Raw genomic sequence first — 26,888 nt, forward strand, 5'->3', positions numbered from 1 at the left:
GAGAACTACAAACCACTGCTCAACGAAATAAAAGAGGACACAAACAAATGGAAGAACATTCCATGCTCATGGATAGGAAGAATCAATATTGTGAAATGGCCATACTGTCCAAGGTAATTTGTAGATTCAATGCCATCCCCATCAAGCTACCAATGACTTTCTTCACAGAATTGGAAAAAACTACTTTAAAGTTCATATGGAACCAAAAAAGAGCCTGCATTGCCAAGACAATCCTAAGGCAAAAGAACAAAGCTGGAGGCATCATGCTACCTGACTTCAAACTACACAACAAGGCTACAGTAACCAAAACAGCATGGTACTGGTACCACAACAGAGATATAGACCAATGGAACAGAACAGAGCCCTCGGAAATAATACCACACATCTACAACCATCTGATCTTTGACAAACCTGACCAAAACAAGCAATGGGGAAAGGATTCCCTATTTAATAAATGGTGCTGGGAAAACTGGCTAGCCATATGTAGAAAGCTGAAACTGGATCCCTTCCTTACACCTTATACAAAAATTAATTCAAGATGGATTCAAGACTTAAATGTCAGACCTAAAACCATAAAAACCCTAGAAGAAAATCTAGGCAATACCATTCAGGACATAGGCATGGGCAAGGACTTCATGTCTAAAACACCAAAAGCAATGGCAACAAAAGCCAAAATTGACAAATGGGATCTCATTAAACTAAAGAGCTTCTGCACAGCAAAAGAAACTACCATCAGAGTGAACAGGCAACCTACAGAATGGGAGAAAATTTTTGCAATCTACCCATCTGACAAAGGGCTAATATTCAGAATCTACAAAGAACTTAAACAAATTTACAAGAAAAAAATCAAGCAACCCCATCAACAAGTGGGAGAAGGATATGAACAGACACTTATGCAGCTAACAGACACATGAAAAAATGCTCATCATCACTGGCCATCAGAGAAATGCAAATCAAGACCACAATGAGATACCATCTCACACCAGTTAGAATGGCAATCATTAAAAAGTTAGGAAACAACAGGTGCTGGACAGGATGTGGAGAAATAGGAACACTTTTACACTGCTGGTGGGACTGTAAACTAGTTCAACCAGTGTGGAAGACAGTGTGGCGATTCCTCAAGAATCTAGAACTAGAAATACTATTTGACCCAGCCATCCCATTACTGGGTATAAGGGATTATAAATCATGCTGCTATAAAGACACATGCACACGTATGTTTATTGCGGCACTATTCACAATAGCAAAGATTTGGAACCAACCCAAATGTCCAAAAGTGATAGACTGGATTAAGAAAATGTGGCACATATACACCATGGAATACTATGCAGCCACAGAAAAGGATGAGTTCATGTCCTTTGTAGGGACGTGGATAAAGCTGGAAACCATCATTCTGAGCAAACTATCCCAAGAACAGAAAACCAAACACCGCATGTTCTCACTCATAGGTGGGAACTGAACAATGAGAACACTTGGACACAGGGTGGGGAACACCACACACGGGGGCCTGTCATGGGGTGGGGATAGGGGGGAGGGATAGCATTAGGAGATATACCTAATGTAAATGACATGTTAATGGGTGCAGCACACCAACATGGCACAAGTATACATATGTAACAAACCTGCACATTGTGCACATGTTCCCTAGAACTTCAAGTATAAAAAAAAATACAAAAATAAAAAATACAATAAAATAACTCTTATCTTTCAAGCCTCTGCATGTAAGTTAGATGCTTCTTCACAACGTACTATTCTTTGTCCAATCTAGTATATAAAGCAACAGGCTTTAAGTACTTCTCTGGGTCTTCACTTCTTTATGTGGGCTCCCATGCCATGTAAAATTTGTATGAAATAAAATTTTATGCTTTGCTCTTGTTAATCTATCTTAGGTCAATTTAATTCTCAAGGCCCAGTGGGGACCCTACGAGGATGGAGATAGGAGTTGTGCCCACTCCTACAAACTGCTATACACACTCTGTGTGCACTACAGTACTTCCTGAAACACTCTTCTCCCCTTTGCTGTCTGATGTGGTCTGGATGTTTGTCCCCTTCAAGTCTCATGTTGAAATGTGATCCCCAATTTCTGAAGTGGAGCCTGGTGGGAGGTGTTTGGGTCATGGGGGTGGATCCCTCATGAATAGCTTAGTGCCACCTTTGTGCTAATGAGTAAGTTCTCACTCTATTAGTTCACAAGAGAACTGGTTCTTCTGGTTCTTTTGTTCTTTTTTTTTTTTTTTTTGAGGCAGAGTCTTGCTCTGTCACCCAGGCTGGAAGGCAGTGGTGCGATCTCAGCTCACTGCAACCTCCGCTATAGGGGATCGATCAGGGTGGTGGGAGAAATTATGAAGTTATAAGGAAACAGACACAAACCTTCTTGGAAGGCCAGCGGGTTTGCATAGTTTCAGTAAAGGATTTGGCTGAAGGCAACTGAATTCTCTTAAAAGCTTAGGGCAAAGATACATAGGAATGTAAAGGAGTTTATCTAAATAGCTTTTTGACTCATGTGGTCCTAAGACCAAACTTTGATCATCTGCGGGCTCATGACTGCTCTCTACTCAGGGGACCGACAATGTTAATTACCCTCCAGTGGTGTTTACTTGAGAACTTTGTCATTTAATTTGTACTAAATAAATGCAAACTTTGCCATCTTATGGAGGTGGAAGCTGCAGACTCAGGCAGCAGAGCCCCTTAGCCCCACTGACAGGCAAAATATCTGTGTCAGTGTATGTCTTTCATCCGTTGCTGGGTCAGGGTCTGCGGGTTGGACCCGGCACTCTGCCTCCTGGGTTCAAGTGATTCTCCCTCCTCAGCCTCCCAAGTAGCTGGGACTACAGGCGTGTGCTATCACCCCAGCTAATTTTTTTATTTTTAGTAGAGATGGGGTTTCACCATGTTAGCCAGGATGGTCTCGATCTCCTGACCTCGTGATCTGCCTGCCACGGCCTCCCAAAGTGCTGGGATTACAGGTGTGAGCCACCATGCCGGGCCAAGAGAACTGGTTCTTACGAAGAGCCTGGCATCTTTCTTGCTCCCTTCTTGCCATGTGACAGGCCTGCTACCCCTTCACCTTTTGCCATGAGTAAAACCTTTCTAAGGGGTCATGAGAAGCCAAATAGATTCTGATGCCATGCTTGTACGGCCAGCATAGGCATACACCAAATACAACTCTTACGTTTATAAATTACCCAGCCTCAGGTATTCCTTTGTAGCAATGCAAAATGGACTAACGCACTGTCTACCTCCTATTTGCTTATTATGTCTCAGCCTTCTCTAAAAAGCCTGTCTCCTAACTGTGTTATGTTCCACTCTCCTGTGTGTTCTTGTAGTGCATAAAACGTACCAAACTTTCAAGGAGTACTTCTTATATGCAAAGTACTGCTGTCAAGTTATGAACAAGCAAACCTGAGCTCAGCTTCATGGGCTGTACAGTCAAGCTGGCAAGAATGACTTTAGGCAAACAATTAGAAATAATTAGTAAAATGATCAAAATTGTTCAGAATACCCTAAAGAAAAAATAAAGGAGGGTATGGAAATGTAGAGTAGCTAAATCTAATCTAGAGTGATAGTTAAGGACAGCCAGTCAAACTCTGCCATGCCCACTATTCTTTTTTTTTTTTTTTTTAATTTTCAAGGCTAACTTTAATTTTTTTTGTTAAAGCTGTTCAATGCAGCAATTTACTTTTTTTATTATTATTTTTTAAATGGGTCTCCTATACTTTATTATTTTGCAACTGCGTAAAATAAAATAATTGAAGGCTGCTAGAATTAGAAGGGACCTTGGAGTTCTCCAGTCGAAATCTCTCATATTGCAGCTAGAAGAGGCCCATCAGGCAGGTGCCTCACCCAGCAACCTGCTAACTCCTTATTCGGATTCCGTGGGGAAGCTCAGGCCACCTGAATACCACTTGGGCCACCAGTATTTCACTTTTCCATTCAGCCATCAAGTGTCTTCCGTTTTAGCAAATTTTTTGTTGTTGTTGTTCTTTTTTTTTTTAATTTTTTAATTTTTTTTTAAAGTACAAACAAAAAGATGTATATCAAACATATTAGGAAGGTTGCACATGGGAAGACGGGGAATAGAAATGGGGGGTGGGAATTAAAGAAAATAAATGAGAGAGGGACTTTGTATGGATCAATGATAATAACTCAATCCTCTATTTGACAAAGAAGAAGGAGAAGGAAGAGGAAGAAAAAGGAAGTGGGATAAAGGATCAGAAAGGGATGAAAATAGAAAAAATTAGAGTATGACTCCAGGGTAGACCTGTTTTGTTGTCGCTTGGTTGGTTGGTTGGTTTGTCTGTTGTATTTTTCATATGTTTCACCATGTTGGCCAGGCTGGTCTCAAACTCCTAGCCTCAAGAGATCAACCTGCCTCGGCCTCCCAGAGTACTGGGACTACAAGCATAAGCCACCACGTCCAGCCCCCACATTGCTTCTGGCCTCTGTGGCAGACCTCCCAGACGGGGCGGCCAGGCAGAGGCGCTCCCCACATCCCAGACGGGGTGGCCAGGCAGAGGTGCTCCTCACTTCCCAGACGGGGCGGCTGGGCAGAGACGCTCCTCACTTCCTAGACAGGGTGGCGGCCGGGCACAAGGGCTCCTCACTTCCCGGACGGGGCGGCCAGGCAGAGGCGCTCCTCACATCCCAGACGATGGGTGGCCGGGCCATGCCCACTATTCTAAGTGAAGTAACTCAGAAATGGAAAACCAAATACTGCATTTTCTCACTTATAAGTGGGAGCTAACCTATAGGTGTGCAAAGGCATAGTGATACAACGGACACCAAAGATTCAGAAGAGGAGAGGGTGGGAGGGGGTTGAGGGATGAAAAACTACCTATTGGGTACAATGTACACTACGCTGGGGTAACAGGTGCACTCAACTCTCAGACTTCAACAATGTACAATTCATCTATGTAACCAAAAACCACATGTACCCCAAAACCCATTGAAATAAAAAATATATAAAAATAAATAAATGTATCAGACCTAAAAAAAAAAAAAAAGAAAGAAACCCTCTAGCATGCATGATCTAGACAAAGAAAAGGAAAAGTAAGATTCCAAGCAGAGGGGGCAACATACACAGAAACACGTTAAAGCAGGAGAGAGGAGAAAATACAGCATAGTTTAGGAACAAGGAGAAACACTGGTGTAGGATGGGGCTGGAGAATGCATTGGGCCCAAAGCATGTCGGGGCCTGAGGCAGCACAGGCAGTATACCACTGCATTGCTCTTCAAAAAAGAACTCACTGTTAGGCTGTGTGGAGGCCAGTCATCTGTCATCACCCTGCTGCAACCCCTTCAGCAGGCAGCACATCACAGCCACCAGGTCTGTACTCTTCCCCGGCAACCTCTGAGGCAAGTCCACACTCCTCATGAGCACCCTCTAGTCTGTGACTAAGCACAGTTGGAGTACAAGGTTGTTGCTATTTCTGCCCAATGCAGGGGTCCTCTAACAGCTACTCTTGCTTTAAGACCCCCCACCAGATTGGCCAAGACTGTCAGATTTGTTTGCAGGTCATACCCTCCTCTCCCAGTTTGGGGCTCTCTCTAGATTTGTGCCTTGTTGAGTTTAAGATACGATGATTTGTTTCAAGGCTCAACGACAGAATACTGTATTATAGATACTATTGGTTAGACACAACACATTAGACTCACATAATTGCATCTTAGCTTTTAATCATGTCAGTGGAAGTGCTGGGAAAAACAAAAGACAGCTGTGAATATTTACATTGTTTTTCCTAAGAAACACCAAATCAGTGATATCTGGATGAAATAAATAACTCTCAATTGGCTGTTTTCTGCTTTTATTAAACAAATATTTAATTATATCAATTTACTGCTGGAAACAGCACAATACATTTGATATAGATCAGCAAAGCTACAACAGAGATGAGAGATGTTCACTCAATTATTTTTGTTCGAGTTCACAGATTGAGCTACTTGCCAATTGTGATAGTCAGCAAGATTTTACTTCAAAGGGAGAAAAGAATTTACTACTTACTGCAACTTAGTAAATACATGCTAGAGTGTATCTTTAACAAACTTTGGCTAGAGAGTAAATTTTTGTTAGAGCTGCCGCTCTGATATCTATCCCATCCTGCCAAATACGTATTAGCCACATAGTTTGAATATATAAGACATGTGGATTGATCCCACACCTGGCTCCAGCCCAAGACAATCAGGATTCTCTCATTCTCCTTTGCCAAAAGCAAGAGTAGTTTAATGGAGAAATCCTAAGGGTTAAGTCCGATGATGGTGGGAAGTATCTCCCCAGCTCTATGCCTTAATCCCCCTCCATGTGAAGGGTAAAATGTTACTGCAGGTGGCAGTTGGAGACAATCAGGGAAGCTAGTGTCAAGACAAAACCTACAAAGCGGAGCCAAGATAAACAAAAGAAAAAGAGCATGAGTTCTGACTGAGCTCTGTCTCAAGACTGCCCTGTATCACTTGGTTATTGAGAGCAGGTTGACATGCGTTTTCTGTTACTTGTACTATCAAAATCATTCTAATATACAAGGGTGTTTTCCTACTTTTCTTGGTTTAAGATTACACAACTGATCATTCATCTCAGCTTACAACTTATTGCCCCTGCTAGTAGGGGGAAAAAAGGTCAATTGTCATTCATTGCTTCAGGTTTAATTTTGTAGCTCTTCATTAAACACAGTCTTAAAAAACTTTGCATACCATTTCAATAGGTATCAAAAAATAAAGTATAAACTTGTGTAATAACTAATTAATACAATTAATAATTTGGATGCTAGGTGAAAACCAGTATTGAATACCTTAAAGAGCACAGAATGCAAAGCAGTAGACTCTTCTCTGGCTTAAAAAAAAGCTGATAGTCGTTTAAATAAAAATTTGCAATGATAGCCCAGGGGCCAAATCAAGGCCATATTTGTTTTGCCCATATAACATGTAAATAGACATAGTCCAAAAATACATATAGCTCTTCATGGCAACAATCAACTAGAGACGAATAGTAGCTAGTCGCTTTCAGGCAAGAATGAGTTCCCAGTTTTGATTACTTGACACACGGTCCAGCTCACCCATTTTATTACCATGCCACTGTAAGATGTTTACATTTGTGTCCCCTAGTTTAAGTGCACATGTTAATGTTTTGGCAACTAAGTGCAGATTTATCTGCTATACATGGGGAAAAAAACCTGACAGCAATCAAAAAAAAAAAAAAAAAAACAGCACAAAAGTAAATATCCATTTCAACTGAGTGAAAAAATAAACACAAATTTTTTTCACATCCTTGGAATAACCACCAAATACATGTATATATTACCTTTAAGTCTTTTTCTTCTATCTTCTTTTGGAGCATTTCAAGGCACTTAGTAAAGTCAGTGTGGTCTTGATCAGGAGTTGAAATGAGCTCACATCCCTATGTATTAAAGTAAATGAAAAGGTAAGAATAAGTAGTAACTTCACCTTTATGAACAAGATCAAGAGTTACAAAAGTAAAGATAAGGTATCAATAGACATATCCTATTATGCCTTTACTATTCCTGTATCATTAAAATCATTATCATTATCTTTTTTATTTCACATCATGGGACATTTCAGGAATGGTATTAGAGTGTTACAATAATGGGCTGATTATGACAATCGTTTTATTTAAGAAAGTATAGATTATATTACATTAATGGGTCTTTAAAAAATACTGATGTGATGACATTCACGATTAACATAAGGACTTTGATACATGTATAATAAATTATATTCTCAACTACCTGAAATTAAAATGAAACTATTTTGATGAAACTTTGAAGTTCTTTAAGCAGAAATGACAAGTTTACATGAATGAAAAAGCTAATATGAATATTGAATAATAAAACTTTACATTTTAAGTAAAACCAAGATAGCTGTCCTATAATATTATTTGATAAAAGCCTCTTTCTCCCTTGTGAGACACAGAATAAGGAGCTATGCCTGTGTAAATATGTCTCCTGGATTATCTTTTGGACATCATGAAATTATAAGTTCTTTGCCTTCTCTACAAGATATCTTACCCAGTGAAAAACACTGAAATATATTTATAAGTATGAAGCCACAAAAGTGCCAGTTTGTTGGCACTAGTGAACTTGGATGGCTAAAGAGACCATATTTTTGAAATGACACCTTTTCCTCCAATGTCATACAAAGGCAAAGGTACGTAAAAGTGAGCACGATGGGACTTCAGACTTCTTAATTCAGGAATAAAACAATTCTTGGACTCTGACAAACAGCTGAATAAGGTAAAGTTAAATATAATCTAGTATATAAAGTTGCCATTCAAAGAGTTTTCACGGATACAAAACACCCATACTGCCTCTTAAATTATTCTAAGAACCATTCTCGGTAGATTTAAAGGTTCTTCTTTTACTTCAAGGTCTCTTTAAATGTGTCAAGCTCAACCTGTGCTTCATTCGTTTATGACTGTCCTACAATATAGTGACCAATGAAAAAATTAATTTCTCATCATTCAGAAATATATTATGCTCTAAAAGATGTATATGTCATCTTTACAAGATCATCGACATATACTTTCTTGACCCTAAAAGAACATTGAAATTTACTATAATCACCAAGCAAGGACATAAAGAAGTGACTCTTCTTAGGTTAACACTCCTAAAAAGGAAGATAGAAGCATATGGCAGGGCACACAGGAATATTAGCATGGTTGAACAGAACAGACTGCCACCAAACCAAAAATCATTACACTGAAAGTTCCTCAAGGGCAGGCTCATTCATTATTGTTTCCAGTGCCAGACACCAGTTTGTTGCATAGTAAATGTTCAATAAATGTTTAAATAATATTCTTGAGGAAGAAAATTGATTTTTACAGATACACTTATAAAAACATACACTGGCTAGGGAGTATAATCATGCAGTGTCTTATTGCTAAATATACCATAAATGACAACGAAAGCTGTCTTCCTCTTTTAAATGCTAACAATAGACATACTCACCAAAAAGGAAATAAAATTTAAATGGCAAATAGAAACTACAACATAATGGATGATTAATAGATCATTATCTACCTTCACAGAATCCACATAGAAAGCCATGGGAAAAATGATAGTTAAACGAAACCCAGGAAGTAATCTATCTAGTACCACCGCAACATTTTGTAGATTAATAAAAACAAGAGATAAAAACTGACTTGTTGACAACTGGACAGTTAGGTAGTAATTAGCAGCAAAGCCATGACTAGAAATCCTATTTCTTTACTCTCACAAAGTAAAACAAGTTCTGAGATAGCTGACTGAAAAATGTCATATTACATCTCTAGAGTTAGTTTCACAAGAAGGATACTATAAAAGAAAAGCTACTTGAAACATATGAGCAAGGCGGGAATATCTTACTTTACCTCATCATTTACAATAAACACATAGAAATGCTTGGCTCAGGACATGGAGAGAGATTATTAGCACTGAGAAAATCAGACTGAATCTAAACCAAGAATTTCTATTAAACTCGTTGAAGGTGTTTAACTGCTAAACAGCAGCCATTCAAAAGTTGAAATGGTTCTAATCTCATTACAGACTGAGAATGAACTCACTAGCAGTGGAAATAGCTCTAATAACAGGGCAGCGTCCGACAGTTAGAAAGGAGACCTGAAAAACAAAATCTTAACCAAAGTGCAGTAACAGGCCTGTGGCCAACTAAGGATGTGTTCACTGTTTTCTGGGTCTTAGGGTAACATATTAAGATCTAAGAGAGGAGAAACAGAAAGGTAAAGATGAGAAACTGCCAAGATCCTGCAAACAAGGAATAATGTAGAAATATTATAAGGTATCAAGCGATACTCACCTACTATATATTAATATTTATGATTATTTTTATATAGAATAAAGCCCAATTTCCTAGCATCAGAAGCACTGAGGTGCTGTGAAAAATTCCACTGATATGATATTTTCTTAAAAAAAAAAAAAAAAGACAACCCTCATACTCACTATCTAAGGACTGAGAAGACATTAAAGGCATGAAATTTAGCAAAGTAAGAAAGTATATGACTTTCTAATAAGTAGTTTGTAATGTTAGTTTCCTAATAGAAATGCACAAAACATAGACTTATGATGCCAGTGAGTGGGAATTTTTGTTTCAACTACTTCGATTTTTTTCTCAGTTACATAAAATATATTGTTTTTAGGATACAATGTATTATGTTATGAACCAACAAGTGGCTCCATTTTTCAGATTATACTTTTGCTTTTTTCGTTTTTTCTTTCTGAGACAGAGTCTTCCTCTGTCCTATAGGATGGAGTGCAATGGCACAATCACAGCTCACTGCAGCCTTGACCTGCTGGACTCAAGCAATCCTCCCACCTCAGCCTCCCAAGTAGCTGGGACTACAAGTGTGCACCACCATGCTCAGCTAATTTGTGATGGGGTTTTGCCATGTTACCCAGGCTGGTCTCAAATTCCTGGGCTCAAGCAATCCTACGGCCTTGGCCCCCCAAAGTGCTGGGATTATAGGTGTGAGCCACCACACCTGGCTAATTAGTCTTAAAATATAATTTTTCACATATACGTGGAAAGAGTATCAAAGACTCACAGGGACAGAAAGATAAGAAAAGTCATCTATTGAGTCGACGATATTTTTCGTGGAACTCAAACGATTATGATTTACATGAAAGAATAAGGGACCAAAAAAAAAGCAAAGGCAATTTTGCAAAACAACAGGGTAGCTGAACTTGCCTTTCCGGATATTCAGATATACAAAGTAATTAACACAACAGGGTACTGGCAAAATGAAACAGTGTAATATTAGCACCACAGAAGCATAGGTATTTGCTTGTGTGATTCACAGCTGTCTTCTAGGAACTAGAATAGTGACTGGCACAAAGAAGTGTTCTTTGTGCCATATGGTTGGTAAATAGATATCTGAACAGAATTGGGAAGACAGAAATATATACAGATGCATATTTGAAAACATACTAGCAAAGTCTCCAAACATTTACAAAAAAAAAAACAGAAAAGAAAATGATTGCGGTAGGTAGTATTTTAAACAAGGTGTAAAAATAAATATAAATCTGAAGAGAAAGAACTGATAAATTCAGCTACTTTTAATTAAGACCTTTCTTTCATCAACAAACAATATGCATAAAGTAAAAAAAGAAAGCTTCAAAATGAAAGAAGGTATTTTCCACAAACATAACTAAAAACAAAAGGTTACTATCCAGAATACATAAAGAATCTGTAAAAATCTATAAAGAATAAATAACTGGATGGAAGAATAGGCAAAATATTTTAATAGGCAAGTTAAAGAACAGCAAACCTGAAAAGGCCAATTGTATTAGTCCATTTTCATGCTGCTGATAAAGACATACCCAAGACTGGGCAATTTACAAAAGAAATAGGTTTAATGGGACTTACAGTTCCACGTGGCTGGGGAGGCCTCATAATCATGGCAGAAGGAAAGGAGGACCAAGCTACATCCTACGTGGATGGCAGCAGGCAAAGAGAGCTTGTTCAGGAAAACTCCTCTTTTTAAAACTATCAGATTTCATGAGACTTATTCGCTATCAAGAGAACAGCAAAAGAAAGACCTGCCCCCCATGATTTAATTACCTCCCACCAGGTCCCTCCCACAACCTGTGAGAATTCCAAATGAGATTTTGGTGGGGACACAGTCAAACCATATCACCAATACACATGAAACAGCCAATAGACCTGTAAGATTGCTTGAGCGTAGAAAATTGAGACGAGCCTCAGTAACACAGCAAAAGCCCATCACTACAAAAAAATTAGCTGAACATGGTGGCACACACCTTGGGAGGCTGAGGTGGGAGAATTGCTTGAGCCCAGGAGGTCGAGGCTGCAGTGAACCATGAAAGCAAATACACAAAATATTTTAACAGGCAAGTTAAAGACTAGCAAAACAGAAAAAGCCAATACACATGAAAGGATGTTGATTTTCACTAGTAATCTGATAAGCCCAAATAAAAATCACTGATATACATTTGTCGTACCTTACATTAACAAAAAATCTGTGGCATATTTAAACACTGGGTTATTCTATGACAAAAATGAATGAACAACAACAAAAAAATAGAAGAATAAATGTATGATACATTCATGAGTTACAGAATCACACAGGCAGTATAACTGCATACATATACACAATGTAAAAACATGCTTATTACCTTTACGTAGGTTTAGTGTTGCTTTTGTTAAAGTATTAAGAAATATAAGAGAATAAAAATTTTTAGATTTAACCATGAGAAAGGGCCACAGAAGTCCTGAACTGTATAGGTAGCATTTATTAAGTTGGATTGTGGTTACAAAATTATTTGGTTTATTATTTTTTATACTTGTACACATCTTAAACATTTCTGATATGGCTTGGCTGTGTCCTCTTCTTGAATTGTAGTTCCCATAATCCCCATGAATTGTGGGAGGGACCAGGTGGGAAGTTATTGAATCTCAGGAGCAGTTTCCTCCATTCTGTTCTCGTGTTACTGAGTGAGTCTCATGAGATCTGATGGTTTTATAAGCATCTGACATTTCCCCTGCTTGCACTTACTCCATCTTGCCTCCCTATGAAGAAAGTTCCTGCTTATCCTTTGCCATCTGCTATGATTCTAAGTTTCCTGAGGCCTCCCCAGCAACACAAAACTGTGAGTCAATTAAAGCTCTTTCCTTTATAAATTACCCAGACTTTGGTATTTCTTCATAGCAGCGTGAGAACAGTAATACAGTAAGTACTAGGAGAAGGGTGCTGCTGTAAATATGCCTGAAAATGAAGAAGCAACTTTGAAACTAGGAAACAGGCAGAGGTTGGAACCATTTGGAGGACTCAGAAGACAGGGGAGTGTGTGAAAGTTTAGAACTTCCTAGAGACTTGGAGGGTTAAGAAGACAGGAAGATGTGGGAAAGTTTAGAACTTCCTAAAGACTTATTGAATGGCTTTGACCAAAATGCTGATAGTGATATGGACAATGTTGTCCAGGCTGAGGTGGTCTCAGACGGAGATGAGGAACTTCTTGGGAACTGGAGCAAAGGTGACTCTTGCTATGCTTTAGCAAAGAGACTGGTGGCATTTTGCCCCTGCCATAGAAATATGTGAACTTTGAACTTGAGAAAGATGACTTAGGATATCTGGCAGAAGAAATTTCTAAGCGTCAAAGCATTCAAGAGTAAGCAGAGCATAAAAATTTGGAAAATTCACAGCCTGATTATGCAATAGAAAAGAGAAACCCATTTTCTGGGGTAGAAATTCAAGTCCACTGCACAAATTTGCCTAAGTAACAAAGAAGGGAATGTTAATCCAAAGACAATGGGGAAAATATCTCCAGGGAACGTCAGAGACCTTCATAGCAGCCCCTCCCAACACAGGCCCAGTGGCCTAGGAGGAAAAAAAATTGTTTCATGAGCTGGGCCCAGGGTGCCCCTGCTCTGTGCAGCCTCGGGACATCGTGCCTGTATCCTAGCTGCTTCAGTCCCAGCTGTGGCTAAAAGGGGACACGATAAAGCTCAGGCCATTGCCTCAGAGGGTCCAAGCCCCAAGCCTTGGCAGCTTACACATGGTGTTGGGCCTGAAAGCACACAGAAGTCAAGAAGTGAGGTTTGGGAACTTCTAACCAAGATTTCAGAAGATGGACAGAAATGCCTGAATGTCCAAGGCAGAAGTTTGCTACAGGGGCAGAGCCCTCATGCTAGGGCAGTGCAGAGGGGAAATGTGGAGTCAGAGTCCACACACAGAGTCCTGACTGGGGCACTGCCTAGTAGAGCCGTGAGAGGAGGGCCACCATTCTCTAGACCCCAGAACGGTAGGTCCAGCAACAGCTTATACTTCCACCTGGAAAAGCTGCAGGCACTCAATGCCGGCCTCTGAAAGCAGCCAAGAGTGAGGCTAGTCTGTACCCTGCAAAGCCACACGGGTGGAGCTCCCCAAGGCCGTGGGAGCTGACCTCTTGCATCAGCATGACCTGGACATGAGACATGGAGTCAAAGTAGATCGTTTTGGAACTTTAAGGTTTAATGACTGCTTTATTGGATTTTAGACGTGCATGGGGCCTGTAGCCCCTTTGTTTTTTGGCCAATTTCTCCCATTTGGAATGTGTATATTTACTCACTAGGAAGTAACTAACTTGCTTTTGATTTTACACGTTCATAAGCAGAAGGGACTTGCCTTATCTCAGATTTGGACTTGGACTTTTGAGTTCATGCTGGATTGAGTTACGACTCTGGGAGGACTCTTGGGAAGAAGGAGTGATTGTGTTTTGAAATGTGAGGACATGAGATATGGGAGGGACCAGGGCCAGCATGATATGGTTTGGTTGTGTCACCACCCAAACCACATCTTGAATTGTAATCTCCATAATCCCCACAAGTCGTGGGAAGGTCCTGGTGGGAAGTAATTGAATCATGGTGGCAGTCTCCCCCATGCTGTTCTCGTGATAGTGAATAAGTCTCATAAGATTTGATGGTCTTATAAGCGTCTCGCATTTCCCCTGCTTGCACTCACTCCATCATACCACCCTGTTTAGAAGGTGCTTGCTTCTCTTTGGCCTTCTGCCGTGATTGTAAGTTTCCTGAGTACTCCCCAGCAATGTGGAACTGTGAGTCAGTTAAACCTCTTTCCTTTATACCCGGTCTCAGGTATTTCTTCATAGCAGCATAAGAATGGACTAATATAATTTCATACTATTTTTAAAGTCATTTAGTGCTTATTACTAAAGAGTAGGGTCAGTTTTAATTCACTATGATATCCCCAGTACCTAGAAAAATGATTAATACACAGTAAGCATACATTAAACATTTGGTATATGATCAAATTGAGTCCCTTCTTTATCCCTCACACTAAGCTGGTACAAATTTATAGTGACAGGAAATTTCTAACTAGCCCATTGCATATCTCAATAATTCTATTAAAATTCCATAAAATTATTGTATCAAGTATATCTCCCTTTATTGTCTTGTAACTGGTCTTAGTTGTACCTTCTTGAGATCGTATAGAAAAGTCATACATTTCTTTTAAATTAGAAAACTCTGTTCCATTTTCTTATCTCCATTCCATTGATCCTGAGATATTTAGGATCCAGATTTATACCCAGTAACATATAAACTATCCCTCTCAGCTTCAGCAGACACTCACAGAGGCAATAAGCATGTGTTCCCCAGCTGCGTCCACATCTCAGCCCAACACTGACTAGGACAGGTGGGAACAGAGTCCTTTACCAAAACAGTAGCAGTCTCTCCAGTGCTGGGCATCTGAATATCAGTACAAGACAAGGCATATTCTCAACCAAAACCAAACTAAATGAACATATATCAAAAAATAACAGTCTGCAAAAGCAAGATATTTTATTAAGAAAATGCCATAAAGCATTAAGTATTATAAATGTTTTCAAACATTAGTGTGATTTTTACAAGAAAATAATTCCTCAGGATGATTTATGTCAAAATGACAAAGAACTTACAATGATTTTCCCGCAGTTTTTAAACAATTCAAATACCACTGCTTCTAGTTTCATCAACAAAGCTGTTATTCTCAAAGCTGCTACATGTATATGAGAAATAATCATATACAGAGGCAGGGAAAGAAACACTATTTTCTTACATGGTATCCTGTAAGTAATGAAGATTCAGAAAATAGATAAATCATGCTGTGAAACCTATAGTATAAGATGGATTGGAACTCGTGAGAAATAATAACTTACTTAGAAAAATGGCAATAATAATTATAAATATTTCCTGAAGGTTCTACACTAGATCATTCACATAAAATTTTATATATACACATATATGCAAATCTATATGCTATGAGATATAAAGGTATTAAATAAATGTAAAACATTATGACTTCAATGATGATAATCACTAACGACAAATATTAGTTATCTAACATCTGTTGAATCAATGAGCTAATAAATGAAAAAATATAAAAATTAAAACAAAGGCAAAAATAATTAGGAATGAAAGGTATAGGAAGAACACATTAATTGCTGACTAAATAGAATCATCTCTCAAAGAAAGAACAACGGCAAGAGGTGGCTGGTGCTTCTCCACTCCTAGTCTCTCTGACCACCACCACCACGGCACAAGAAAAAGTACACTAAGTGTATGTCGCTATGTACATACTGTATGTGCTTGCTGTGCAAATACAAAGTCAAAACAGCTTCCACCTTGAACTCTACTCCCCTCTCCTAGAAATTCAGAACCCTCAAACTGCCAGGAGCACACTCAAATATGCCATATATCCTCAACATAAACTGAAGATTTCACTTATGTGTATTTATCAACCACAAAGAACTGTCATTTTCTACAATTCGATTGTTTACAAAATCTGCACGAACCAGAAAATTTCCAGCTCTCCCTAATTTTATACTGCCCCAGCCTCTTATGATTCTTGTGTGAAATATGAAGAGGATATAATTCATATCAAAAAGTAGCTGTTGAATTTAAATAAGACATAGATATAAAAGGTCTTCATAACTTCTTTCCTTCATCTAATCTTTGTTAAAATTTCACCTTCTTAATGAGGCACACCCTGATTACCCTACTTAAAACCGTGACTTCACGCACTTCCCTCTGCCCGACCCTAGCAAGCTTCATCTTGACTGTCCCGACTGCCCTTACCCTACGCAGAATTTTCTGTTTTCTCCCAAGGAAATAACACTTTCTAACACATTACATATTATTTATTGTCTCTTTATACCAGGAGGCAGGGCTAATCCTCAGTTTTGTTTTCTGTTTTATCCTGAGTACCTCAAACAGCACACAGTAAGCACTCAGTAAATATTTACTCAATAAATGAATGAATATTTGCTGTAATGCAGATGTCTCATGCCACATGTTTGAATAGCAGTACACGTTCTACATATTGTACCCTGGTGAGAAAATACTATTGACAATGACAAAAGGAACATTTTGTTATTTCCTAAAATTACAAAGCTGCAAATATATTAGTCCACTTTCACACTGCTATAAAGAACTGCCTGAGCCTGGATAATTTATAAAAGAAAGAAGCATAATTGACTCACAGTTCAGCATTGTAAGTTCAGGAAACTTACAATCATGGCAGAAGGCAAAGGGGAAACAAGGCACCTTCTATACACGGTGGCAGGAAGGAAAACAAATGGAGGAGGAACTGCCACACGCTTATTAAACCATCAGATCTCATGAGAACTCACTATTAGGAGAACATCATGAAGGAAACCACCGCCATGATTCAATTACCTCCAGCTGGTTTCTCCGTTGACACGTGCAGATTATAAGGATTATGGGGAATCAGTTCAAGATGAGATTTTGGGTGGGAACACAGCCAAACCATATCAGATATAGTCTATGCTTTTCAGCTGGACTGGCACCTCAATCTCTTGGTAGCCTAAATTAATCAATAGAAGACTTTTCCCAATTAAAAATAATTAAACAAGCAGTTTAACATTCTTGTAATAGATGAATGCTAATAAAATATTTTGAGACTAAACTCAAATAGGTGACAGGTGAATATCTGTCATATTCTTTGGAATTTTTCATTCCTCTGTATGTTAAAGTGAGACTACTGGAATTGATTTGTACCCTGCCTCACCTCACAAATACACCAAACTGCAAGCCTTTCTGACATCAATGCTAAAAACATACAGACAAAACATACAGTCCCAGCTAAAATGGAAACTTGCAATAGATTAATCTGTCATGGTAATATGAAGATAGTGTCCTTTTTATTTCTTCCATTTTCTTCAAGTTCTTAGGATGAACACTTCACCAGAACAAGTACAGTGGACCCCCTTTTCCATAGTTTTGAGCTCCAGGGTTTCAGTTACCCACAATCAACAGCTGCCCAAAAACAGGTGAGTATAATCCAATCAGATATTTTGAGAGAGAATCACATTTACATAACTTTTATTTCAGTCTATTCTTATCAATGTTCTATTTTATCACTAGCTATTATTGCTAATCTCTTACTAATTTACAAATTAAACTTTATCAAAGGTATGTATGCATAGGAAAACAGTGTATATAGCGTTCAGTACTATCCGTGGTATCAGGCACCCACTAGGGATCTTGGAATACATCCCCTGTGGAAAAAGGGGACTCCTATATAGTAAAAAAAAAGATACTACATCCCCAGCATGCATTCCTCCTCTTTATTAGATACTAGCACCTGACTTTTCTTTGAATATTTATTTACCCTCTCTCAAGTATACAATTAGATACTCAGTTCTGGAGGTATCAGGACTGGTAAAGATGATCAACATAATTTATCCCCTTATCCACTGCAAATTGTTTGGAGATGAGCACATGCCACAGTTTGGGCCAAAGAGAGCACAAGAATTGCTGGGGTGTGTGCATCAACCCTGCAAGAGACTTCTGCTCTTCAGCAGAAAGACATGTTGAGATGGCAGCCAGTCTGCAACACAAGAGGACAGCCTAGAGCCAGAGATCCACAATGTGGCACCTGAGAATGAAGCTGGCAGTGTGGGTCAAAGAGTTAAGAAACAAGAAACCAGTACCTGGGGGCTGTTTTGGTAGCCCATCAAGCCTCACTGAAGCTGAATTCTCCTCTATCCTTTTCGGTTATGCGAATAAATAAGTGTTTTATTTTGTGTGGTTAAAGCTATTTGTTTTCATTGCTTGGCAATATAAGCAGTTCTTACCACCAGCCTTCCCACAGATGAAGAAAATATTCATTTATATGGTAGGGCTGAAACAGAACACACCTAACAAATGACTTCTTTTTTCATTTCAATGTTTCATTTATTTATTTAATTTTTTTGAGATGGAGTCTGGCTCTGTCACCCAGGCTGGAGTGCAGTGGCGTGATCTTGGCTCACTGCAACCTCCACCTCCCGGGTTCAAGCAGTTCTCCTGCCTCACCTCCTGAGTAGCTGGAACTACAGGCGCACGCCACCATGCCCGGCAAATTTTTGTATTTTTAGTAGAGACGGGGTTTCACCATTTTGGCCAGGATGGTTTTGATCTCTTGACCTCGTGATCCGCCCGCCTCGGCCTCCCAAAGTGTTGGGATTACAGGTGTGAGCCACCACACTCGGCCCATTTCAATGTTTTATCTGCATTTATACATGAAAATTACTATCAGGTGGATTAAATATTTAGATTCTTGCCTGTCATGCCCAGGTCAGTATCTAGGAATTTAACATCCAAAAATTTGAAGACTATGTACATTGGGAGGCCAAAGGAAGATAAACATTGAAAAGCGTATAGATCTACAGACTGGGAAAGCCGTGGTCCCTAAAGACATGATATGTTGGCGTGGTATTAGCAAACTCATCATCAGGTTGGGTAATGAATTTGTGCTAATCAAGTATTGTCATTATAATGGTGTTCTACTTCTTCAGCCGTTTCAGCACAAGATAAGAGTTTATAATGACATATATAATTTTACCATAAAACACAGAGAATTAATACCTTAGCAAGTGTTTTATCCTTGGTATTACCTAAAAGGTCCTAGGACATAATTGAAAATTAGCCAGAAACAACTGTAAATTAAGTAAAATAGGAACCAAAATTGCAAATTTTATATATAAATAGATACGTGTATGTGCACACACATATATACATCATGGAAAAGACAGAATTTAGGAACAACCTGGTAATACAAAAAAGAAATTTTCTTCCACATGTAAATTTTCCTTAAACTTTCATTTGACTAGAAACTAGAGACCTGCCCAAAAGTTTTAATAAATAATACATTATAAAGATATGTTCCATTATACTTGGCTATAATAACAAAAATAATAAAAATTGAATTGAAAAGATATAATAACAAGCTGAATACCAAGTTCAATAATAACAAACTGAAATAATTCACAATGATAAAGGAAATATCACAAGTTCACCTTAAAATGATGAATGCCCTAAGGTCTCCAAAAACAAAATTTGAAAGCAAATATTAAAGGTGCAGAAAGTTACAAATAAGGTAATTTAATCCTAATCGTCAACATGATCATTCATCAGGTTTGAGGAGACTGAAGAACAGAAAGAGGCAAAAAACTTACTAAAACAGAAGTAGTATTTTACAAAGGGATACTCATGGAACAACTTAAAGTGGTACAACTCAATCTCACACATACACAGGCAAAAATTCTCGTCTGGAAAATCTTGTCTATTATTTGGGGAAAACAGGATCTTCAGGCAGAAAGTGTAAACGCAACACTCCATGCATACAGGGAAACTGACATCTGCACTCTCAGACACTAAGTTACTATGGGCACATATCAATAAGTCAGTAGATGTTTAGTGGCTAGACAAATGATGGTTGAATTAAAACCATTTCTCTCCTCATGAAAACAATGGTATTTTTCTCATAAACATAAACACATATAAACCAGAAAATGAGCCTCACACAGAGAAGAAACACTCACTATATACTAATGCTGCCTTGAGGAAATTAAATAACTCTTTTCTATTTGGACACAATTAATGCAGATTCTTAAAATAACAAAAATTAGCATTTCATATGCAATTAAGTAAAGTTTAAAATACATTAATGTTAACAAAACTAACATCCAGTAAGGAAAATTGAAATATACATGCACATTGAGGTTAACAAATGCAGTAGTATAAAGTACTACAGAAAAAATTCAGAATATGTTTGAATAAGTTTTTACTTGTTTTTTAAAAAAAAAAAAATGACAAGGAAAAAAACTGGTATTGGGAACTTAGCAAAAAATTAACAATAAACAGTTTTCGGAACATGCCGTGGAATGATCAGGGTTCAGCTCAATTTCCCATACTGCCAACATCTAGAGCTATAGCAAACATAAAATATATGCTTGTAATATATGGTCCTAATCACAATAAAATCACAAATCATCTAAGGGATAGGTTTATGTTCAGTGTGGTATATGCATGCATTTTTTAAAAATCAAGAGGGTCAAACAGTAAGGTTTATGATGAATATTTTAATCAAATAATTTTACTATTGGATTAACCTAATATTTTATTAGTATATTAATTACTTAGGTCTATATGAGTATGAAAGTCTCCAATGAGTATTTACATATTTTATTAGAATAACCAAATAATTTTATCATATAGAATTATCAATCTACCCATGACTATTAAAATATTAATTGAAACATAAGCTTTAAGCTGTAAGCTCCTTGAAGCCACCCACTGTATTCCTTTGTTTACGACTGTATTCCCAAGACAAGAGCCCAACACAGTATGTAGCACTCAATAACAAATAAAGTCATTTATAAAAGCATAGCAGATGAGATAAATTATCCCTCTAGGCAAGGGATCAGCAAACTTTTCCTATAAAGGGCCAGATAGTAATTTTTTCAACTCTGCAGGCCACAGGGCCTGTGTCCAACCTACTCAACTCTACCTGTGTAGCATGAAAGACTCTAAAGCTAATAAATAAATGAATGGAAATGGCTGTGTTCTAATAAAACTGAAATTTAACTTGCTTACAATTTTCATGTGTTATAAAATTTTCATTTGATTTTTTCCAACTTTTAAAAACATAAAAACCATTCTTAGCTTGCCAAAACTACAAAAACAGCTATCAAGCCATATTTGGCCTGCGAGTTGTATTACTAGTTTACCAACCAACCCTTGTTCTAGGCCTACAATTAGATATTGTCCATATACAACTAAATGCTGTATACTGTAAGAAATTTAATACGAGGAAAAAGGCTTAGATTGAAAAAAAAATCCCTCTGAACTTCATAGCTCCATCTGTAATAGAACTAATATAAAAACCAGAATTGCTGGTAAGATTAAATGAGATGATGCATAGTGATAAATACATATCAAATGCTCACCTCAGAACCTGGGAAGAATCTTTAGAAACAGCAGATGTTACAGGCAGACCACCTCACATCAAAGTTTACTACAGTGAGCAAAATATTAATATTCTCCAAAGAACTTTGTGTCAATATTTGCAAAACTATTTTTAATTTACTGACAACTGAAAGAAATTATTACAAGGCAATGAGTGTCAATAATCAACCTAATTTCAAAAGACCAATGCAAAAGCCATCAGACTGTCATTCTCAATTACTTAATTTACTGTCTGCCAATAATTTAACTAATATAGGTTAATGAGTTTATACATTTTACACACATAAAACCTATCAGGTTATACTATGCTGACTCCTCTAAAATTCTTTAATGGGAAAGAAAACATATCCTTTGAAAAAACTTGTAATAACATACTAATTGTTATTTCATAGACTATATCCAGAGAGACTTGGCTTCATAAAACAAGAGGCAAGGAGTTAAGTCTGGTGAAAACATTCCCAAGTTTCCTATTAGCTTATTCATTTTAGGTCAAGTCATCATTTAGTACCCATCCATTTATCCAGGACAGAAAACACCTGTGCAAATTATCCTGGCAAGATGTTATGGGGCTCTGAGACATCTACTGTAACTTTATGAACTGAGTTTATAAGGTTAGGAACTTATAAGTGCTATTTCCTCCTAGGTATCATGCACGTCAATTTTGAAAATGTATTTCCAGTGACTTGCATATAGACCCTTACCTAGTATAATTAAATACAATGTATATATAGCTAATAAACTCTAAGATTCTTTTCAATAAACTAAAATTCTCCAACAAAATATAGCCTAATTCTCTGACAAATAAGATAACCTTTAAAGTATCCAATCTTAAAGGATGTGATCTATTGACAACTGTCTCCCTCACTAAATGAGCAACATTAATAAGAACATTTAAGTACATCTAGTATTATATGAGATATGAATCACTTTACATGAATTACATTTCTGAATCCCCATAATAACCTTATAAGGCAAGTGTAATTATCACATTTTAAAATATGCAGACTGTAGTTCCCAGAGATTAAATAACTTGCCCAAGGTCACACAATTGATAGGAACACCGTGTGGGATCTGAACCTATCTTGCTTTGTACTTTGCTTAGTACCCTGCTTAACTGAACTTTTGTTATTTGGGCATGACTAAGCAGAAAAATGCCTTTATAGTTTATAGGAAGATTTATGTAGTTATCATTCTCTAGTTTTAAATACCTGAACATCCATTAGCTGTTAGGCAGACATGATGACCCCACATGACCATGCTACATCAGAAGACTTAGAAATTTTCATGGTTTTTGCAGCCTCCTGAAAATGGGCAATGAATGCTTATCTATCCCTCTCTCCCTTTTTCCTTCTTCTTCATTACATTATCATTATTATTATATTTATGACATAAGTTGACTTTTTCTTTTTCTTTTAAACATATCATTACAATCAACATCTCTGTGTATAAATGTTTGATTCTGGTTATTTTCTTAGAAATGAATTCTGGAAATAAAATTACTGGGAAAATTATGAGAACATTTTCAGGTTCCTTGATATTTGATGCCAGAGTGCTTTCTAGGAAAGTTGTAAAAATACATATTCCTATTAGTGGTATATAAGGATGAACAGTTCATCCTTTTAAAATATAAGTAATTTTAGGAGAGACAATTCATCATGGATTTCTTGCTGTGAATTAATTGAATTGATTTACTTGCTCCTTAATAGCAAACAGAAATCCGTTTCATTATGGGAAAGATGATTTCCATAAGAGGAGAAGGAAAGAGAAAGTTAAGATAATTTTGGAGTGTGCAACAGGGATAGGAAGTGGTTCTTTCAGTTGAGGACTGAGTGGCTAATGGACAGTATGAAAAGAAATGGACATGCTCAGAGGGGAAAACAGTTGTCTATCAATAAAGTAAACGAGGTAAGAAGAAATCAAAGACCATCTTTAAAGTTGGCTCTGAAAACATGAAGTATAATTTCCTATACCTTCATATTGGCATATTGATATGGATTTTCTTTAGCAAATAAGCAATGATAAAATTTTACTTGGTTTTAACATGTTAGCTTCTTTATTTTCCCCTATTCATTGCTGACATTGCCTTTCTTCTCACAGTATGCAAGATACACACTTAAAAATATTTTGGGGGGATATTTTCAAGAGTCTTGGAAGAATTGAATATATTCAAGTTTTAATAATAAGAGTCCATAATCATTCATTAAATGGAATTGACTAGAACTCTGTAATTAAAAACTGCCTGCCAGATTAAGGGCACAGCAGGCATAGAGCAAAATGACAGATACTCCAAATAACCAAAGATACAGATCTAAAATTAGCTCAAACTTGTTCTCAGATTTGCTAAGAAGGGGAATAGTTCCATAAAGTAAACTGAAATCTAAAAGATCTCTGTTTGTGGATACAGGTATGAACATCGTCTTTTTCCCTGCAGAGATATAATCACAAAATAACTAATTCCCACTTTCTTCTTCATTATATAAAGTGTACTGTGGCAGATTGTTCCTTTTATTTACCAGGCTTCTAGAAACATTTATACTTTTCGAGCTAAAAAGGTTGTTTTTTAAATCATCAAATAACAGCCTTCAAGGAATGATTTCTTCAGCAAGAATGTCACAGGATTCAACTCTTAAAAACCTAAGTAACCGTATAAAAACTCTAAGCGTATTGCCTAATATAATCTAGTATTCTCTTTCTGGTATCTAGATGGTGTATAAAGGAAAAGAAGAAATGCAATTTAACCTTATAGCAATTCTCCATTCTTTCTCAAACTTAAAGAGACATTCTAATCTAGCATAATCTTCATTGTCCTATGTGTTGTAAAATAACATTTTCTTTCAACAAGGCATTGAACGAAAGCTATAGTGTTTCAAACAAGAAAGTCATCCCTTCTGTTAATGGAAGTCGAACGTCTTTTTAGAACAGCACAGGGTTTTAAATGATGGCTTTCTTCCTAAAACCAGAGCCAGACTTCTAGGTGAAAGAGGGTACAGGGAAAACTTAGCATAGCAGGCTTGAGGCTGCTGTCTTTAAAATGGCCTGCTTGCAAGATTGGCTGCTGGCTGGCATCAGGAAACTTGAATGGTAAATAGTTTCTACACTGATAGAAAACTTTCTTTCTTTGAGAAAGAGTCTCACTCTGTCTCCCAGGCTGGAGTACAGTGACACAATCTCGGCTCACTGCAACCTCTGTCTCCAGGGTCCAAGCGATTCTCGTGCCTCAGCCTCCTGATTAGCTGGGATCACAGGTATGTGACACCACGCCTGGCCAATTTTTTTTGTATTTTTAGTAGGGTAAAGAGTAAATGTTCTGGGTTGAAATACATTTGAGAAATATTAAGGTAAAATTAGATTTTTGGCAGACTTACTTAAAATGATACATGCACAGTGGGTTTCCAAAAGGGGCATACAGAATGTGGCAAATTTCACAAAATCATTTGATAACAGAAATCTTTTTTATATGAAGCAAAGCAGGACCAGTGCTTTTCTGTTTTAGTTCTAAAAGAGGGATCAGATAACTGCTTCATATAAACTTCAATCTGAACCTACTAATGACTGGGGATACCAGGATGAATGACCGCAGACTTCAGCTTCCAGAAGTTCACATGTTAACAGGGAGGAGTAAAATGATGATAGAATTGTTTATCTCAAACTCAGCAAGAAAGTATAAACAAGGGACTAACCACCACCTCCAGGTGGGAAACTGTGAAGGGATGAATTCATAAAGGAAAGTGCATATAAAAATATCTGGCATATTTTAAGCACTAAAAATATTTGGTTGTTATTACTTTTTAGATTGTCATGGTTGGTTTAGGCGAAGGAAGAATCCCATGAGTCAGACGAAAGAGGGAAGACAGAGTCACAGAGGCCCTAGAGAACACAGAGTGTAACATCAGATGAATGAGGAGAGGCAGGCAGGTGCCCCTGGAGGTCCTGTGTGTCTCACTGGGAGCTCTTCAATGTAAAGGGCAAAGTCTCGGCCTCTCTAAAAGCCTTCAGTATGTTAAACAAATTCAAACAAAACAAGCTTCAAAAAACATCGATGGCAATAAAGTCAATTTGAAAGGACTATGATTGAGGCAAGCATAAGAATTAAGGTATATTCAAGAGATAGTTTCACATCATGTTCCCCTGGCAGTCTCATCATTCCCTTGGTGAGATGCTAATAAGGGTTAGACAGCCAGTCTAAGGAATATGAAGTGAAGAACCTGTCACTCAGTTGTCAAGGGAAACTGCCTGTCTATAATTCCCTTAGCAAAGCCTTTAGATCTTAGCATATGTTAATTAGACTTCATGCTTAAGCCTAAAAATTTATTACACTCCAGGCTTTGTTTCATTTTGTTGATATTTTTTAAAGAAATATATAAAAAAATGGAGTTGAGCTTTATATATTTTGTATAATTTCCTCTGTTTGGCATAATAGTCAAACTTACTAACTGTTCACAATTTCTAACAGTCCAGTTTGTCATTTTCTCTAATTAATTTTTCATCTAAAAGTTGTTGGCATGTGGCTGAGAAGAACTGAAAAAGAGACGTAGCTAAGAGTAGAAAATAATAAGATTCATGAGATTAGGTGGATCAGTTCAGATGTTTTTAACTGGAGATTCTGTGAAATGTAAATAGAATCAAACCTGAGGCTTTATCAAATTCAAAAGGATATCCAAAGCAATTCTGATTATGAATTACATCTACATTCATAAATTATGCACTTACAAAGATGAAGTATTTGAAAATATTTTTAAAAAGCAATGTTACTGAGAAAAAATAAAATATTAAAAAGGTCTTAAGCAAACAATTTTAGGAAGTAAAATAAAACACTACCAGCTTATATTAAAATAGTGCTTTAGTATTTCCAGAGAACTCTACATGTATGCCATCATTAGATCATTACTATAGGCACATGAGCAAGTCAGGGATATAACACCATGATTTAGTTTCACATGTGGTGGTAAGACTTTCATATATGTAAATTAACAGCACAAATGTAATTTGCACTTAATTCAAGAAAACAATCACTTTACTACTTATAAAAGCCTAAAAACTAAAATGCACACTGCTAACAGCCAAGATTAAGTATTAGTTATTTGATATCCACACTTGAATGCACCCTTCACCCAATAACCCGCCCTCCCCACTATTTGAGA

General features: G+C 37.3%; 1 protein-coding gene across 3 annotated transcripts in view; it reads right to left on the reverse strand.

Moving 5' to 3' along the window:
* TPK1 (thiamin pyrophosphokinase 1) overlaps positions 1 to 26,888 on the reverse strand; it is a 411,439-nt gene that overhangs the window by 167,197 nt on the left and 217,354 nt on the right. For all 3 annotated transcript variants that reach the window (XR_009209712.1, XM_032762053.2, XM_058427633.1), the window contains exon 5: positions 7,292 to 7,387. Coding sequence is in view for 2 of the 3 variants with exons in the window: in XM_032762053.2 (XP_032617944.1) it covers positions 7,292 to 7,387 (96 nt within the window). In the remaining variant the exon portion in view is untranslated. The remainder of the gene's footprint in view (positions 1 to 7,291; positions 7,388 to 26,888) is intronic.

The sequence above is a fragment of the Hylobates moloch genome, unplaced genomic scaffold, assembly GCF_009828535.3.
Source record: "Hylobates moloch isolate HMO894 unplaced genomic scaffold, HMol_V3 SCAFFOLD_1, whole genome shotgun sequence".
Classification (NCBI taxonomy): Eukaryota; Metazoa; Chordata; class Mammalia; order Primates; family Hylobatidae; genus Hylobates; species Hylobates moloch.